General features: G+C 36.8%; 1 protein-coding gene across 10 annotated transcripts in view; it reads left to right on the top strand.

Annotated features, from left to right (window-relative positions):
* The window catches only part of STXBP6 (syntaxin binding protein 6), a 121,698-nt gene that overhangs the window by 23,679 nt on the left and 79,439 nt on the right, over positions 1–18,580 (top strand). For 7 of the 10 annotated variants that reach the window (XR_006165159.1, XR_006165160.1, XM_042791060.1 and 4 more), the window contains one exon: positions 14,008–14,193. Coding sequence is in view for 6 of the 10 variants with exons in the window: in XM_042791060.1 (XP_042646994.1) it covers positions 14,040–14,193 (154 nt within the window). In the remaining 4 variants the exon portion in view is untranslated. Of the gene's footprint in view, positions 1–13,683; positions 13,920–14,007; positions 14,194–18,580 lie in introns of those variants that run through there. The other 3 variants (XM_042791059.1, XM_042791062.1, XM_042791063.1) reach the window with 3 other exon arrangements.

The raw sequence follows: 18,580 nt of genomic DNA, 5'->3' as shown, positions 1-18,580 counted from the left end.
GGAAGAGGCAGACATCATGTGGTGGTTGCTTCTCTTAAGTTAGCTTAACTCCACTGATGTTATTCAAGTGTGTAGTGAGAGAGACTTAAAAAAAAAATAGTTAACAAAACTGTTTAAATGAAAACACTATACTGTTTTGAGGTTTGTCAAACTGAACAATGCTGAAAGATATTTCTTTCAATTTCATTATCTGTTAATAAACTGTACTTGGGCTCTAGTTTAATTTTATGTCACAAGAAACAAATAATAATAGCTTTTGCTGCGTAAGACCTATGGAAGTAAACTTTAAAGCCAGAAAACTGAATATTTAGAAGTGATACATTTTTTACAGATCATAACTGGGAAATTAAATATTTATTGGCAAGAGACTGTTTTCTTTTTCCTAAGTTAGTTGTTCAGGTGTCGGCAGCATCCACTGCCATTTTGGTTTTAGCACAATAGTGTTTAGAAAAGAGTAAGGCAAGGGCATGACTATCATGCTTTATCTTCTGCATACAGACTGAAGCCTGATTTTTATGAGCGAGACATGGTGAAGGAATTAATCAATCATAAACAAAACATCTGTCTCCCCAGCAGTTTTTTTTCTGGGATCGGAATGAGTCATGGGTTTGGGAACTGTGCTAGTCTCAGTGCAGTGAGATCACCAGAAAACTAAAGGGTTTGCACTGTGCTTTCCAAAAAGAAAAATGTATATTGTTAAGTCAGTAAAACTTACCTTCTTTTTACACTTGCACATGACCTTCTACTTTTGAACCTTTACAAAACAAGGAACTCTCTTCCAGGAGAGCAGTTTCCTTTTCTTCCCCGTTAAATGGATTGAAGGGTCTTGGACAAAATTTTCTATGCTAGTAAAAGTAAGAATTTGAATGCAGTGAGAAGTAATGAAGAGTATCCAAGAATAACGAGGTACAGCATGTTGTTGCCAGTTCAGTTTTGGCCTAAATTTATATATGGGTAAATACCATAATTCAGGGAAAAACTTTGAGTGGCTGGCAAATGTAGTGCAGAAATGTTTCAAAGAAAATGAGATTTTAAACATGAACTACTTGAAAAGCAGTATTAAGGCACTAGTAGATGGAAAATGGTTGTTCAAAATGAAGCTGTTCTCTTCTGCATTTGCTTTTTCTGATATTTTATTTGTGATGTATAAGTTTATCTAGTTGAGTTATGATTTATTTACAAGAAATTGAGGATGACTCAATACTTCATTCTTTCTGACTTTGTAGGGGTTGTAGTAGGTTTTGAAATACTGTCTGGCAAGGATATTGTATAACTATTCCCAAGTTTCGGTGCTATAGCTCATAAGGTGAGAACAGCAGCAGCAAAGTACACAGTTGGGTTAGCATAGTCCCGTTGCAGTTCAGCTTTCTGTTCTGACACTTTATAAAACTGTTAAATTTTATTTATATGGAAACGGATCCAGTCTAAGTCCCTTAAAATAATCTATTTTGTTTTGTTGCTCAGCTGCTTGGGTCCCATGTGCTTCCTGTGATCCTTTGTTACCATGGTGGTCAGTGACCCTGTCGCTGGGTCTCTTGCATATATTCCCACATTCAGATGCTCTATCGGGCAATCTCATTAAGCATTAGGATCTGTACTCCAGCTATGATTCATAGGCCCTCCTGTGGTCTGATTTTCTGTGGGAGTTTTAATTTTCAAAGTTTCTTTTATTTATATTTATATGTCTTAGAGACAACTGCACATAAATTGAGGAGGAAGGCTTATCCTAAGACTCTTAAAGCATGAGCAAATTACTTTTGTTCTTGTCAAGACCATTAGGGCACAAGAGTCTATCATGGCTCTCCTGCTAGGAGGTGGTGATGTTATAATGAGTCAAAGAAACAAGTTTTACCTTTTCATCTAGAATGTGGAGAACTTTATTTTTCTTCTTTTGAATCTCTTGTGGCAGAAAATTTTATAACTGTGCCACCTGCCAAGAGCTTTAAATCAAGAGCCTCTTGCAGTTAGAGTTATTGTATTCACTTAATTTTTTAATGGTATTTCAACGAATGTTCAGTCTCCTTTCTTCAATGGAAGCTGGAATTGCTCCCTCCTGTAAGTTTCTTGACTGCACCTGTGCTGTTTTGACAAACATACATTTGTTTCACCTATATCTTTTCTTCCTTGTAACTGTGCACAGGGTAACCGCTCTTTACTATCTAGATTGCAAGTCTGTTAAGGTGAATGTACTGAGATTTTTCTTTATTATTCACTTAATGTTGCCAAAGTGTGGTTTTCAGTATGGATGAGCCAGGCACAGAAATGAGCCTTAATGTAATTTTCTCAAAGTTTTTGAGTACATTGTTTGTCTTAACAAATCTTTATATGAGTTCTTCTGTAAATATATGTATTATAATTTACCTTAAACATGCAAGCATATCCTTTGGTGCTGGAAGTTTGTAAATGTGCATTGTGAATTTAAACCACCTGTGCTTAAGCTTCTTTGCTAAATCTCGTTAGCTGATACGAAATGAACATGTTTGAAGTAAACTGTTATAGTGGTTTACTCTAGTGAATGGATAAGTATGAGGTTCTGGATCCATGTTTGTTTAAATACTGACTCTGTGAAATAAAAAGTAAAGTAAAAGGTAAAGCGAAGTTTGATTTGGATCATTCATATTATTAAATGAACCATTTTATGTAGCTGATTTTATAGGTGGGTGGTTTTCAGGAGTTAGGAGTCTGGAGATAATGCTACTGGTACCTTTATGGTTTTTTTCTGTTTTGTATTGTTCTTCTACATCCACAGAATATACGAAAGGAAAAGCTTATAGTAGATCACTTGGTCTAATGTAAGATATACTTGTAAATTTTTATGGATGCAGGGTGTGATAAGCAGTTAATTACTGATTGGACCTAATTGCTTTTAACTATTTATGATGATTGTTAAACTACTTGAAGGGCAAAATAATTTAGTAGTTTTGAATAAAGTACAGTGTTGAGATGAGTAGAGGTTACATGTCCTGTTGAGTAAAGAAAGAAAAGGGTTGAAGCTGTGGAGAGGACTCTCTAGGTTCATTGTAACAGGTCACATCACATCATTGTCTCAGACATCAGTTTCGGCTTCAAGTCTAATCAAGCTTAAGAATGTCGTTTTCAGGTCTGTTTATAAAGGCATCTGAAGAGATGAGGGTAAGGTTTCAAGAATGAACAAACACAGTGAGCTGTAGATGATTGCCAAAAGCAGTTCATATTCCCACCAGTTTCACTGTGTCGATACTAATGATGTGCAGCTGCAAGTTTTAGTATAGGATTAGTGTTCTGATGAATCTACAAAAAACTGGAAGATGAAGGATGTTGACTACTTTATTTGGTAGCATCCCACAGCTAAACTGGCGTAAGCTGGTGCTGAAAAGCTGCTTTTGGCTGAGGACAGGGCTAGATTGATTTCTTTGTGAAGTAATTTTTCTACGTGGAACTGAATGTTTCTGTCCTTGAGCCATTGTATAGATCGCTGCTATTGTGTAGTGGTGGTTTGGTTTTGCACAGATGGAGGATTTTCATGTGGCTTTTTATACTGGAAAAGGAACATAACATTTGAGATAAACATGTATGTATTTACATGGATTCCTTTTCTAGGCTGCACAACCACAACCAGGGATGTGTGTCTGACAGTTGTTTTCTCTTTCATTGTATTCATATGTCAACTATTGGGACTCCTGGGAAGAAGTATGCAGCATGTCAGAAGCATGTTCAGCTTGTGTTATTTGACAGAAAGAAAATGGTAGTTAACTGCTAGAGAGTACCAGGACACTGCCAACAGATGGCTTACTACTTTTACACAGTTCGTTTTCTCTCAAGTAAAACATTGGTGTAATACTTTATAGAGGTCTCTCTGCCACTGCAGAGATTCTAATATCCCCAGAACCTGGTATATTCCATTCTTAAGAGAATTATGTATTTTGCTAGTAAGTGATTTTGCTCAGGCATTTGAAGTGATTGAAAGAAGTATTTATACTTACCAGAGAAAATTGATTCACCTTGGATGGTTGAAATAGAGCGCTTCAATCCCTTAATGTTATGTCTTATCCCATTGTATTACTCTGCTTTTGTACTCTTCTCCAGCATTAAAGTGATATAAAGGAACATAATGATAAAGAGTTTACTTCCCTTTTTTTTTTTCTTCAGATGTGGGTGTTGCAGGTTGCAGTTCAAAAAATTTAAAGTCTTCAGTCTGAGAAACCCAACTTTGTTCCCTCCTTCTCTTTTGAAATATTCCACTTAATAGATGGCTGTACTGTGCAGAAGTTTACAGTTTGTGCCAATTCCAGTTACATGAGGAGGAACGGAAATGGAACTGTGAGGATTTGGGAGACATGATTTAAGAACATACGGAGGTATACTAGTTGGAGTAATGCAGTGACGTCTTTAAAACACCTTCAACTAATACTGTAGTAATATCCTATCTCTCTGACAACCTGTACCTTGAATTATGAATCCATTTAACATCTGTTTTTTCAGTGATCAGTACTTTGTACTTGCAGTTTGTCCTTACTGAGCATCTGTTATTGTTTGTAGTAATAAGGCAAAATCTGGCTCCTGTGAGATGTCTCAACAGAGTAGCTGCTGTGACTTAGCGTGTTCTGGTTATGTAGGATATACTGCAGTAATAGCACTGCATAATATTTTTGTAGATTCCTATGCACAGCAGGTTCTGATTTAGTGCAGAAATCACACTACAATCTAATGGAGCCTAGCTTCCAGCCTGCCTTTTTCTTATGCATCCATTTAACCCAACAAATAATGGAGTCGGTATATCAAGAAATTTGCTCCTATCTTGAGACACATTTGTTCTTATCAAGGAGAAGCCCTATATGAACTCCTCTGTTTTATCACTTTTTATTCAGTTTGGTTCTTTTTTGCAAGTTTTGATTTTGAAAAATTTTGTCTAGCTTGGCTCCTGTGACATGCCTTTAGTCAGCCAGTTTCACTATTTGATGAAAACTCCTGACATTTCAGGTTCTGTTTTTAAGCTGTAGTTTCATGATCCTTGTAAACTAATACTGCTAGTGCCTAAGGCAGCCCTAATCTTACCTCTGCTTTTCCTTCCATGTACTGACACACAGCTGTGTAGTGAACTGAGTTAGGGAGCTGATCTGAGTAAAAACTAATCACTATTTTTCTTCTTTTAAACTGGATTAAACCTAGATTAATTCTCTTGTCTAGTTCACTGCACTACTCTGTAAGCACTTGTGCTGTCATAAGGAATAAAATTGCCCAGGGAAATCAGTCATTTCTGCCAGTACAAATGCACGGGGTGGGCATAAATGAAATGTGAAACAACGCAAACCACTGAAAGAAATTGTGTGTGCTCCAAACTGCAGTCTTTCAAACCAGTTCCACTTTCCCTGGTGAATGTGGGCTGTTCCTTCTCACCAAGATTCTTTAATTTCATTTTTAAAATTGTTTTTCTTTGCCAAAATATTGGACAAGCAATGAAGCAAATAGAGAACTCAAAAAAAACCCCAAAACCCAACTTCAAACCGATTGATTTGTTTCTGTGATAAAGTATTAGACCATATGTAGAAGTTGGAACTAGCAGATATATCTCAATTTTAATGGTGTCTTTGATAGTGTCTTGTGTGACATTAGTCATGAGTGAAGGAAATTAAGTTCACATGAAAGTAGTGTAAGATGTAGGAACACAAAATGATTGTAGAAGTATATTCAAAGGAATTGGTATCTTTCTAGTTCTAATTGGCAGAGTGAAGGGAGTCTGTGTTAGGACTCAAAGAATTTTAACTGACTAAAGTGATGGCACACAGAATGTACATCCTGACTGTCTGTAGGTGTCTGTCTAGAGACCTGCAAGTATTGAAAGACAGGATTAGAATTTAAAATGATCTTACAGTATTGGAGAAATAGCCTGAAAGTAGTAAGTATAAAAATCCCTTGTTAAATTGGAGTAATTAGTTATTCAGATGTCAAATATTTTTTGTTGTTGTTGTTTGTTTGTTTGCTTTTTCAGAAAAAGATTGAAGTCTATGGTAGACGTTGAACTGAAGCCTGTGCCTTTTGCTGACCAGTTGGAAAAGATCCACATATGGCAGTAGCTGTATAAGCAGGAGTGTAAGGTCTATAAAGTATCACAGAATAATAAAATGTCTTGAGTTGGAAGGAACCCATAAGATTCATCAAGTCCATCTCCCTGCTTCTCACAGGACTACCTAAAATTAAACCATAAGACTAAGAGCATTGTCCACATGCTCCTTGACTTCTGACTTCTTGGTGCCCTGACCAGCTTCCCTGGGGAGCCTGTTCCAGTCACTGACCAATTAGTTTTTCCCATTGACTCTGGTGTCATAAATGAAGCTGTGAGTCCAAGTTTGAGGATTGCATTTAAAAAAAAGATCTAGGCCAGTGGGAAAGGGTCTAGAGAGGTGAGGTGTCTGGCACAAGAAATCTGTGAGGAATGAGAAAAGAAACTGTAATAGTTCAGCCTGCAAATAGGAGTCTAAGGGCAGGTGTAATAACTGGTCTTAACGTCTAAACATATCTAAAAGGTCAGTAAGAATTAAGCTGACCTCTTAAGACTATGATTAATATTGCTATGTGGAAGTAGTAGTTCTTACTGCTGTGAATTTTCCAGTGTTGTGAAATAATAAATACAACTTCCTACAAATGCAAATGTGGTCTCTCTGGGGCTTTGTTATAACATCTGACAGTTCCTAAGCTTCTTCATTAATCTTTTTGTGAGATTCAGAATGTTCCCATTTCAAAAAGGTGACTCCAGTGACAGTCTTCCCAAGCAATTCTCCATTGTCTTTTGGTAAACAGTTGCATTGTTTGGATTCTTAATGTGGCATTGTCCATCCTTATTTTCAGATTCATATGTTCTCAAACAATAATGACTTTCAGATTTTGGGACTCTTCTAATGAGAACTTTTCTGAATGGGTCCCCAGCTGGTGCTCTTCACTTGGAGAGGCCCTGACAGGGCTGTACCACCTTCTACTGAGGTGTCTTTCCCTCCCTGGAGCATCTCCCAGAAGCATCCCCAGCTGTCCATATGTGGTTTGGGAAGAAAGCACATTTAGGGAACACTGCTACTCTTGACTATTAAGAAAATGCTTAGCAAATGAACGTCCACAATGTTCACTGATTTCTTGCATTATTTTATTAACTTCTTATGAGTATGGTCTTGATCCAAAATGCTCAGAAAACATAAGCAGCAATTAATTTTAATTTGCTGCAGTTCTTGAATGCATGGTGGTTTTCTTGCATGCCTGTTTAAAGTAGTCTACTAACTGTATGCAGCCGTTCACACACAGAAATGAAGTACAGAAATATTATATGTCTTATATTTGGGTTGGATTTTTCCAGCTTGCAGTACTGTCGGTTCACTTCAGATTTACGTCCTCTTGTGAGCAAAGTTTAGCTGGGACTCGCCATACTGCTTGCTAGGACATTAGCTGCTAGATCTGGAATTGCTGTTTTCTTGTCAGAACAAGAAAAAATTACTTGACCTGGACTATACAGTAACCCATCCATCAGTATGCCTCTTTAGTGCCTTCTTGTGCCACCTTCTACTTCATTTTCTGTACCTCATGGGTAGAGTTTGGAGGCATGGAGTCTCAAAAGAACCAAGTGATGTTGCACCTTCTGCTTTTGCTACCAATCTGGCTTGAGGAAGTAAGGGTATTAGTTACCATGATGCTTTGTGTGTGTGTGTCTCTCAGCAGTCATACACCTTGATTAGAGCAGAGTACAGGAATGAAAATAGCTGCTCTGCATCAACATGGAAGTGGGACTGGTTCTCGTTTACCCACTTGCGGGATTTCTGCGATGTCCCTGATAATCTGTCATTGTAAGTAGATGTTTGGGGGTTTTCGGGGTGATGGAGAGAGGTAAACAAAGCTTCTAGGTGAACTTTGATAATTTTTTAAAAGGATCGTGTTATGGTCTGCCAGACCAAGACACTGGATGGTATAAACTCAGATATCTTTCTGTTCTGCATTCCTTTTTTTATTGCTTTTTTATAACTATATATTCCATTCAGCACTCTTGATACATTTGATCTTTTTAGATCCATAGTTCCATACATGTTGCACAACTCAAATTGCCTTCCTCTGGGATGAAAGGTTCTTGGAATTTCTCAGGGCCTCATGCTGCCTGCATCAGCTGAAGAAACATGTCAAACATCAGTATTCAGGCACTTACTGCTTTCTGTCTGTCTTTAACATATTACTACTATGGCCTTTTCCCTTTATTTTTTTTCTTGACTAAAAGCATCACATGTTCTCAGGCCACAAAGTATGGTACCCAGTATATTCTTTCCCATTCCTTTTGATTATTCTGGGAATTTTTGAGAGATTCATAGATCATTTAAATGATGCTGCTGCAAGGGGTCAGTAAACAGTACTGAAATACTATTAAATCCCTGTAACCAAACCATAGCTTGGTTAAAAACAAAGTTAAAGAAGGCTTGTATTTCTAACTTAAGTACATTCTACCAAACATTGATATTGGAGTAGGTGGGCTATAAAATAAAGCCTCTGTAGGCACCATTTAAAAGGAAAAAAAAGTCACTTCACTGCAACAAAGACTCAAGTGTTAGATGTAGGAGCCACTGCTTTCTGAAGTCTGCTTATGTCCAGTTCGCTTAATTGGGCAGTTTACTTAGTGGTTATATATGTAAGTAAACACACATTTCTTGTTTCTATTTTAAATTGTCACAAATACAATTGCAATCTTATAATTTTAATATATTAGAATTAATATGTTCTTGAAATGAACCAGTCATCACTGCAAGCTTATTTGAAAAAATGAATTGAAAATGTGACTGCCTACAAGTAACTCTGGAGGGTATTTTTTTTTTTTTCCAGTAAATACTTTTAAAAGTAGTGAACTCATATTAATAGGATGTAATGGAATTTCGCTGGCCTTGTACAGTGGCTGCTGCTATTGTCATAATTTAAATTAAAAATCTATCAAGCAAAGTTAGATTTGCAAGTAGAAGGATGACAGAAGATATTCTGATCTTGTTATGTTCAAGCCTTTTAAAGATTTTTACCTCGACTGTTCTAGAGTAAGGCTGATCCACTGGTTTAATCCTTGTTTGCAGAGCTAATTAAACATGGTGTTATTTCTTTATGATAGAGTTAAGCTTAATAAATCTACTGCAAACCAACTTCAGAAATTATATGTTCTAGTACTTGTTTTTTAAGGATTTGTAAATTATTTGCCTTGGTTTAGCAATGATTTTGTGCTTATATAAAGTTGTGCTAGCTATTTGTTTGAGACAATAACAAACACAGAATTTTGATGAATGGTAATGATCAAATATGTAGTCTCAACACTTCCAGCAAGTAAATACTAGCCAATTATCACAACAGTGGAAGCTGGGATTTTAGTAATGGTGTCTTGCATTGATTTCCTATAGTAGATGTCCTCTGTCAGGGTGGTGGCTTTATTAAAAGCAGATTTGAGTGCTTGCTAGAATTACCAGTGCAGCCCAACAATGCTAGGTTGCTCAGATGATTTCACACTGCAGGGAGTGTTTTGGTGGTTAGCCTGTCCTGTGAGCCCATCCCTGTTTGTGATTAAACTAAAGATCCTTGAAAACAGCAAGACTTAACATACTGAACATTTTTTAAAAAAAAAACATTACTTGCTTGTCCTTGTCTGTCTTCTTATTTAATTTCTCCTTGCTAATTTACTACTATTTAAATTCCACATGCTTGAGGATTAGTTTCCCCAGTTCCTTCTGTATACCAATACCTCAACATAGACACTGTAAATCTCCTTTTTACCACTTACTTGCATAGTCCTATATAACATCTGGATATGAAGATAAGTCTGCCACTTGCTGGCTGTCTGCCTGAAAACAGTCTGAGATTCAGGCTGACCAGAAAATGGTCAGTTTTTCTGTTAGTGAACATGTGGGATCTGTGAAAGTATCAGCTTAAGTATCGTGGGTTTTTTTGGTTTTTTTTTTTTTTTTTTTTTTTCAGAAATTACTTCTAATCACTGTTCCCTCACAGGAATGGTCAGCTGTTCCTAGCAGGAGTTTTTATTGATAGAAATATTATGGAGAAGAATTGCAGTAGAGGAAGATTTGAGGAGATGCAAATGGGCAGTGCGTTGCAGGCACTAGTTCAAATCTACACAGGAATCTTCTCTCTTGGGTGTCTCTGTCGGGGACAGGAGGCACAGTACAAATGCTGATATCCTCTTCTGTAATGCTGTGATGGCTAAAGTGAAAAACTGTGGCAGGAAAATGGAATTTTCTTTGTTCAGCCAAAAGTATCATTGTAATAATTTGAACGGAATTAAATATGTGGAACAAAGAAATCATGTGAGGCAGGAAATGCAAACTTACTTTAAAGACTCTTATGGTTACTGAAATGCTTAAATCCCCTTTGCCTTAAAGGGGTATATGTGAACAGTAATACACTGTTTGAGTGCTCAGAGATCCTCCAGGAAAAGTTTTTCCTGTAAGGTATTTTGTATTTGAGCATGGGGGAAACAGTTTACATTCCAGTGTGTGAGTCCACATGGGCCATGGGTGGAAACTGCTGATGGTTTGAATTTGTCCTGGAACATGTTCCAAGAACATACATTACTGTGTAAAGAAATCTGCACGTACTACATGAAGTTGTTCATGTACAGCCAGCATCTTTTTTTTATGAGAAGAGGTGGTCTTGTTGGAGAATTGGAAAAATTGACAAAATTGACTTACTTGTGTTCCTTTAGCAAGTCGACTTTTTATTATTATTATTATTATTAGTAGTAAAACTAACAGAAAGATTGCATCATGTCCACTTTTGGAAAAGAACAACACTGGAATGTTTGAATTACTTAAGCAAAGATCTTTTTTTATAGGTCTACCAGTAGATAGTGAGAAGGTTGCTTATTCAAGTCCAGCTGCTTATTTTTTGACTTATGAAAAACAACAAAAACAACATCCAAACTAATCTGACAGCTCAGTCTCAGAAGTCTGTCTGCACACAGGCACAGTTAGTTGTTTTCTTTTTTTAAATAAAGAGACTTTTGTGGCTCATGCTAGTGTCAGCTTCCGCATTAGATTCAGCAATTATGTCAAGTACACTGCATTAGATTAATTGCTTAATTCTGGCATCTGAGGCTGTTGTAAACCAAGTATTGGGAGCAGAAAGATCACAGCCTCCTAGGCAGTGAGTGCACGCTTTAGTTGGAGGTTCCAGTTACAATGTCTGGTGTCTATTCTGTCTGTCTGTGTACAACTTCTGGTGGCTGTGTATAAAACCAGCTTAATCACAAAGCATGTAACAGCATGCAGCAACAAACTGCAATATTTGATTGTTCTATGTCACGTCTTCTGTGTCCCTACTGAAATAGGAGATTTAATCTGTTTTGGGATACTGTGTTGAGCTAGTCTTTATTTAAAGTTGGATTTGTATGTTGATTTTGTGTGAAAGTGCTTGCATTTAGGAGCGAAATGTGTGTATACATAGAGAGGTATGTTAATTAAATGATATTTTGCATTTATTTTGTGTTACTGTGTATGTGGCAGTTGTTCTAGTTTCATAATATAATTCGCAGTCCACATATAAAACAAAATGATTTGGTAAATCTATGAAATAGAATTTGGATAGTGTCTTGTTTGCTTGGCTTGCCTCCTGTTCAGCAGAGTCTTAGTAAATGCAGCTATCTACAGTGAGACCTGTTGCTTGTAATATCCTTAAAGTAAATCTTGAACTATGAAATTTTTGACCCTTTAAACCAAGGAAAACTACATCCTCATTTAATACAGGAAGCATTTGCATCACTGAGTTTACTCACTGAGTTTTATCACTTTGAAATCTCACTTTATTTTGCAGTATGTGAACCTCAAAAAAACACCTGAGAACATCTATTTAACTCAGTTGCAGAATTAACAGCATCACATCATTTCAATCTGGAGAACACTTTTTCAGTTGGATGTTACTCATGTATATTTTTACCTGACAGCGTTTGTGTATGTTTTCCCAATAAGCTATTTATTGAAAAATCTTTAAGCATGTGAAGGTCTGAGACTGAAGTTATTTTTGCAAAGATTATCAGTCTCTGTTTCAGTCAAGAGGAGGTCTGATTAAACCCATAGCCATTGACCCTGGCCTTGAATTAAACAAACAAACACAAAAATCACCGCAAAACCAAAACCTGGTTACAGTGTGACAACATCTTACATTCTTGTATAAGATACACTGCAAATAGTTTCATAACACAGAAGAGGAGAAAATTACAATGTTACAATGAACATGGATGTGAAACAACATTTTCTAAGTAACTAGCAGGCAAATTTATTCAGTTTGTTCTTTTGATTCTGTTTACATGTCGATATATTTGTTGTTAAAGGATAAGTAACTTGCATGGCAGGAGTTATGAAATCATATCTTTTCAGGAGCTGCATGGTGTTTCTTCTTTTGAAATGGGTCTGAATTTTTCTTTGGGGCCATTTTTTAAATGCAACTGATTTTTGTAAAGATGCGTGCAAAATGACTTAATGATAAAACTTGTCAGAATTTGCATACCTCTATATTGGTTAACTGAGGTATACTATTACAGAGTATTTTGGCAAAGGATTCTATCTGCATTTTGCATCCCAAAATAAGTAGGTGATGAATTTGATTTGGACTAAGTTGAGCTATCTAATGCCTCCATGAATACAATGAATACAGCTTTTTTTTTTTTTTTTTTTTTTTTTTTAAGATAAGGGAATATCATAAATAAGTGCCAACAAGATGTTGAGACTGAAAGTGTTAAGACAATTACTTTGCTGGCACTACGCACACTAAAAATAATGGATCCGTGACTCTCATGGCTTCATAATCTAATTTGACTGGAATTTATTTATGTTTTCTAATAGTTAATTTGTGGTAAATATCTAGTGATCCCACAGGCAGAATTTCTGACTTTGGTAGTTGAGGCCTGAAGATGCTCTTACTCCTACCAAGAAAGCTAAGGATGTCAAAAAAGATCTGTGGGCTTTAGTCTTAATAATATGGAGATGTGGAATTCAATGTATGTGTATTGTAGCGTCATTATATTTGAACTACTAAAAGGGGCATTCAGCTGTCTCTATCAGTGGGATCCATGTACTTATTAACATATTTCACTGCAGAACTGACTGGAGTTACAATTGTGGTGCTGTCTACATAAAGAGCTTGTTAATGTCCCCTCTGTAATTGCATTCTCTCTCCTTTAGTTAGGCTCCTCTGTAAGCTGTGGTTAGGTCGACCTTTCTTTTGCTGGACACGCCTGAATAATCAGCTTCCCTCTTTCTCCCTCCCTGTTCTCCACATTTTTTTTTTTTTTTCTCTCCAAATGTCTCCTGAGTTTGCTGTGCTGTTTTCTTATGAAACACACTGAGGAACTGACCTGGGTCAAAATTACTTAGCAGAAAAGAGGAGGTGTGGTTTTGTCTGCATTAACCCTGATGGTTTCTCTGATGCTGTTTCCTGTGCAGTTGCCCAGTTGTTAATTACAGAGGAGTTGAGGGGATAAGGGTGCTAAAGCTGCCAGAGGTGCAGAAGCTGCTTAAACAGGAACCGTCGCCAAGAGCAGTGCTCCTGAAGGAACAGTTTTACTGAGTCTGAAGCTTTCTGTATCTTCTGTGAATGAGACTTCTTGTCTGCCAGCATAACCACAGTGTTCCTGCCTATGCCCTTGCAGTGCTTTCCTTGTTTATGTGGGACAGATGAGTTTCCCTCCAGTTATCAGAGAGGGAATTAGTGAAGCTTTCATGAAGCATGAAGTAACAGGTTGACTCTGAGAAGATTTTGCATCATACTGAATTGCTGGTGTGGACAGCTTCTGCCCAAGCTAAAGTAGTTTAAGAGAAATTAAGAAGCATGAAGAACAACTTCAGTGAAGACTCTTAGATACTTTGAAAATTCTGCCTCTGAGTGCCCAAAATTATCTTCTAAATTCTTTGACTCATTAAAAACTGTATTTGAAGGTCAGAGCTGCTAACGCCCACGTAAGTTAACTGGACTTTCACATAACTTAGGAGTTTCTAAAATTTTTTATTTATTTATTATTTTTAGAGAGCAGCAGTCCGCTATATCTGTGATCTACAATGAATGCCAAGTCTGCAATCAGCAAAGAAATTTTTGCCCCACATGATGAAAGGATGCTGGGAGCCGTCCAAGTGAAAAGAAGAACAAAAAAAAAGATTCCTTTCCTAGCTACTGGGGGTCAGGGTGAATATTTAACATACATCTGCCTGTCAGGTAAGATTAATGATTTTGACATCCAGTTATCTGTTTAGGTTTATCTTTAATTAACTGATTAGATGTTATCCATAGCCATAAGGAACGGGGTGACTTGAATCTTAACGATGTAACCAGAGAATTATGGCCCTTATACCTTTGTTCTTGAGAAACCACATGCTCAAGGCTATTAATATTTATACCATATAATAATAAAACTAGACACATTGAACAGGTGGTTTAATTGTTTAAAAAAATTTTAATTGTTTAAAAAAAAAATTAGGTGGTGTCTCACAGCATAGATGCAGAGTACGAACAAATAGAATATTTGGTAACAGTCTTTGCTTATTGAGGTTAAGATCTTTCTTGGAGAGATGAACTTTACATTGAACTTTAATTTAATGCCTTGACAGTATTTGTTAGAAACAAATGTTTTCCTCTTTTCATATTTGCCTCTATGTTATCAGCTCATTTGGTAGTTAAATATGCAACTTTCAGCCAGAATATTTTCAGTCCATTGAATAGAACAGTGGTGCTATGTGTCAATCACCTGACTTTAAAAGGGATGAAGATAGAACTATTTGGAGTGAAGGAGAAAAGGATGTATAAGGACACATTTTGTGAGAGGTCATGGGGAACAAGGAGAAATGAGCTATTTGTTGCTAATGTGTTCAGATGAAATTTGAGTTTCTCCAAAGTCAAACCAGCACTCATGAGAGTCTGGGTTTCAGAACAGGGTAGGTGGTAGCTGTATGATAGTTTGCTTTATATTTTTACCCTTTATAATAAAAGTAAAGGTTCAATTAATATGTTTTTAAGCGTGTAAAAGAAATCTATTTATTGGGTAACTTGCGGTTAGCTATGGTATCGTAGGTCTCTGGCTTTTTTTTAATGTTTTGAGAACTTTCTGGTTATTGTAGTGAAATTCACCTTAATTAAAGTTTATGTCTCAAGGCAGTGGGAAAGTTTGTGATTTTGATTTACTTGTAGTTTATAGCTGTTTTCTAACTTAAAGTGGAGTTCAGTTGCCTGGAGGTAAACATTCAGTGCAGTTTTAGGTTTCCAGCCCTTCCAGATAGCCCTCTAGAAAGGCAGAAATCCCTTGTTGCTTTTATGTCTGCCAACTGAGTGTGTGTGAATATCTTTAGTATTGTAGGGTGATTTAGTGGCTTCGGTTTTTAGGCATATCAGTTCTTCCCTTTGAGTGTGTGCATCCTATGGTAGTACAGCTAGTGGTCAGAGGAACAAGTGCTCTATGAATCTCAGTAGACTGCAGTTATTTTTGGACTATATGGAAGATAGTGTTTCATGGACTCTTTCCTTTTTTTTCCTCCACTGAAAACTGTGTTAAAACTTTCAAAATATAGGAAGTAAAATTCAGTGACTCTACTGAGTGACTTTGTATAAGACATCACATACCTGCATGCAAAACGTACAGTTATTGAATGAAATGTTATTTGTATGCATATGTACAAATGCTTATGTTAAAATGTAAGCTGCAGAGTATATGCACACGAGGACTGAGGGCAGTGAGACAAAACAGAAGACTTCATTTCCAGCTCAGTGTTCTACTGTCATTTTGCCCATATGTAGGGCTTAAAGGAGGGGTTTAAAAAATTGATTCACCTAGGCTGTTCCCTAGACTTATGGTTGGGATACTCTTTTTGGTTGTAAGGATTGCAGGTTTCAATCCTCTCAGGTTGCAGAGGAGGCTGAATCTAGGTGTCCCATCCCTTAAATGTTCAAATCACTGACCTTTTGAAACAAAGCTCAACTCTTCTTACTTTAGCAGTCAAATTTTTCAAGTGTCAGTCCAATTTTTTTTTTTTATGTTATCTTTTAAAAAACAATCCTGTTCTAGGGCCATGAAGTCAATTGTGGAGTACGCAGGTGTTAATACCCATGTTCATGAGGAAAGATTAGATGTGTGATCTGTGCTTATAATTTTCTGTAGCCTAACTCTATTCAGTAGACAGATTGGCTTTTTTTTTTTTTAATTGCCATTCTGGGGAACCTAGCCCTCCTTCAGTTCCCCCACCCCCATGTTGATATGTAGCATCCAAGATGGATTTTAAGAGATTTGAATGATTGTAGATGCCTGTAATGTCTTTCTGCAACAGGATAACGTTATGAGTGAGGAAGAAACAGCAGATGTCCTGACTTCAGCAGAGTTTCTCACTGATGATAAGGACAAGCATTCAGGATCTAAATAAAGTTACTATATGGTGGGCACCAAAAAGCTGCATAACTGTATTGGGAGAGCCCTCGTGTGACTCACTATTAGTGGGGTTTTGCAGGGATCTGAGACTTTTGCTTTATATATGTTTATAGTTTATATTACGGAACCTACTGTATGACTGGTAATTTCAGTTGTCAGTGAAGTAACTAGAGAGAGGACTGCCTGGATGTGTTTGTGTTTGGGGGCAATATTAGAGTTCCAGACAGTCTGATCAGGAAGATGATGTAGTTCAGTAGGGTTAAGTGCAATTAGCTGTTTAGTCAGGAATAATCAGTGGCACAAAACTAAGGGGTAGAGAGCAACTGTTTCTGCCACCCGTGGTTAAAGGAAGTTGTGGCACGGATAAACTGGGGGTTTTGCTATTCCTGATGACTGTGAAGCAGTAACTGTTTTAGTTACAGCAAGAAGTGTTACAAATTAAGAAAAACTTTTCCTTTAGTAGTAAGGATAACTTAATGTGGGGATGGCAGTTTAGCCGTGTCACCAAACAGTCCAAGATGAATTATATCTTGGAATAACAGAGTATACTTGATGACCTCCCATTTTTCTGTGATTCAGTACAGTGAATAAGAGACAATGGTGTCTAGCTCTGGATTTTATTTCCCATCGTAAGTGACACATGCTTTAACGCTGAGTGTTGCAACATCTATCTTGGAAACACCTTTATCAGCCTTTGACTCTTGTCCCCTATTTCGCAGGTTTGCTATGTATTAGGTAAATGTAATGACTGGAATATCTTTGTGTTCTTAGTTTACCTGGACTAATTCAGTTTGGCCTTTGATAAAAGGAATTTTATAATTTACTCTTTAGAACTGCATTCCTCAGCTGAAAAAATACACAAACTGACTTAAGGGAATTATAAATATTTGGGAATATAAAATACCCTGCCTAGTTACAGTTTCATTCAAGATATGGTACAGAAAATTAAACATCAGCCATTGTGCTGGCTACTTTTATTTACTGCTCAGTTTGTAACTGACAAATTGCATGAATTGTTAAATGTTTTCCTTACTGTGTTGAATTGAAAATACATTATATCATAGTTGTTGTCCATTGGCATTTTTGTAAGCATGAATAGGGATGCTGAGCAGGAAGAATGCCCTCAGGCCTTGAAGAGATGGGATAGTGAAGCATTAAAACAATCAAATATTGAACAAAGCAAGATGGGAGAGTAAGGGAAAATCTTCGTTAAAATTTGTATTTGAAGTTTTTACTGTTTTTTTCTTTTTCTTTTTTCTTTTATTTGACAATACTAAATACTGAATTGGGTAGGAGGAAATATTATTCATTAATGTTCCAAAAATGTGTACCTAACACTTGTCATCTGAAACTAGAGACAGGTTACAGTAAGAAAGCTGTAGCAAGACCGCTTGCCAGAGTCATGGAAATGGAGCAGCTGGGTTACCTGCAACCTTCTGGCCTGATGTGGTGGTGGGGCTGGCCAAGTTAGAGTGGCAAGCAGAGCCAAGAGAGATCTTTTGGGAGTTATTTAGTTGAAGAACGGCAAGAAAGGAGTAGACAGATGGGAAACACAGAGGTGGGGTGGCTGTAGGCAGAACAGAGAAGATGAAAACTAGGATTTTATTTTTTTTTTTACTGTAGAAGAGGATTTATCATAAAGAAAAGACAAGAAATTCAGAGCTGAAAGTGGATATTTATCACCTCCTCCACACTAGCAGACCTAGTGACAGTTATTGGATCAGATCTAAATTTTAATTTTGTCACCATTGTCTTATATAATTGAAACATAATTGTTTAAAATAGTTCTTAGCCTTATTTAGAATTCTGAATTAACTACAAAATACTTAAAAGGTCACTTCAGAAATATAGGACATTGGCGATTTCTCCTACTTCATTGTGCAGAGTTCTCTCTGTGTTATTTCCTTTGACACCTTATCATTATGGGGTTTTTTTAAGTAATTTCTAATGTTTAAAAAGGTTTTTAATTTGTTGTAGTGCATTGGAAGTGTTCCAGTTTGTACATATGGACGTGGTGTTGACCTTTCAGGGCTAAAAATCTATTGCAGTTGCAGTGAACTGAATGAACCAGATGGTTCGTTTTGAACCTGAATTCCTGTGTGTCATAACACTCCCAGCTGAGCTGCACGGCTCTTTCTAGTTCTTCTGCTGAAAAGCTTGGGGTCTGAATGTAAAGCTAAAGTTGTTTAC

This window comes from Tyto alba, unplaced genomic scaffold, assembly GCF_018691265.1.
Source record: "Tyto alba isolate M040663 unplaced genomic scaffold, T.alba_DEE_v4.0 Super-Scaffold_18, whole genome shotgun sequence".
NCBI lineage: Eukaryota > Metazoa > Chordata > Aves > Strigiformes > Tytonidae > Tyto > Tyto alba.
This window is presented reverse-complemented; position numbering and strand designations above follow the sequence as displayed.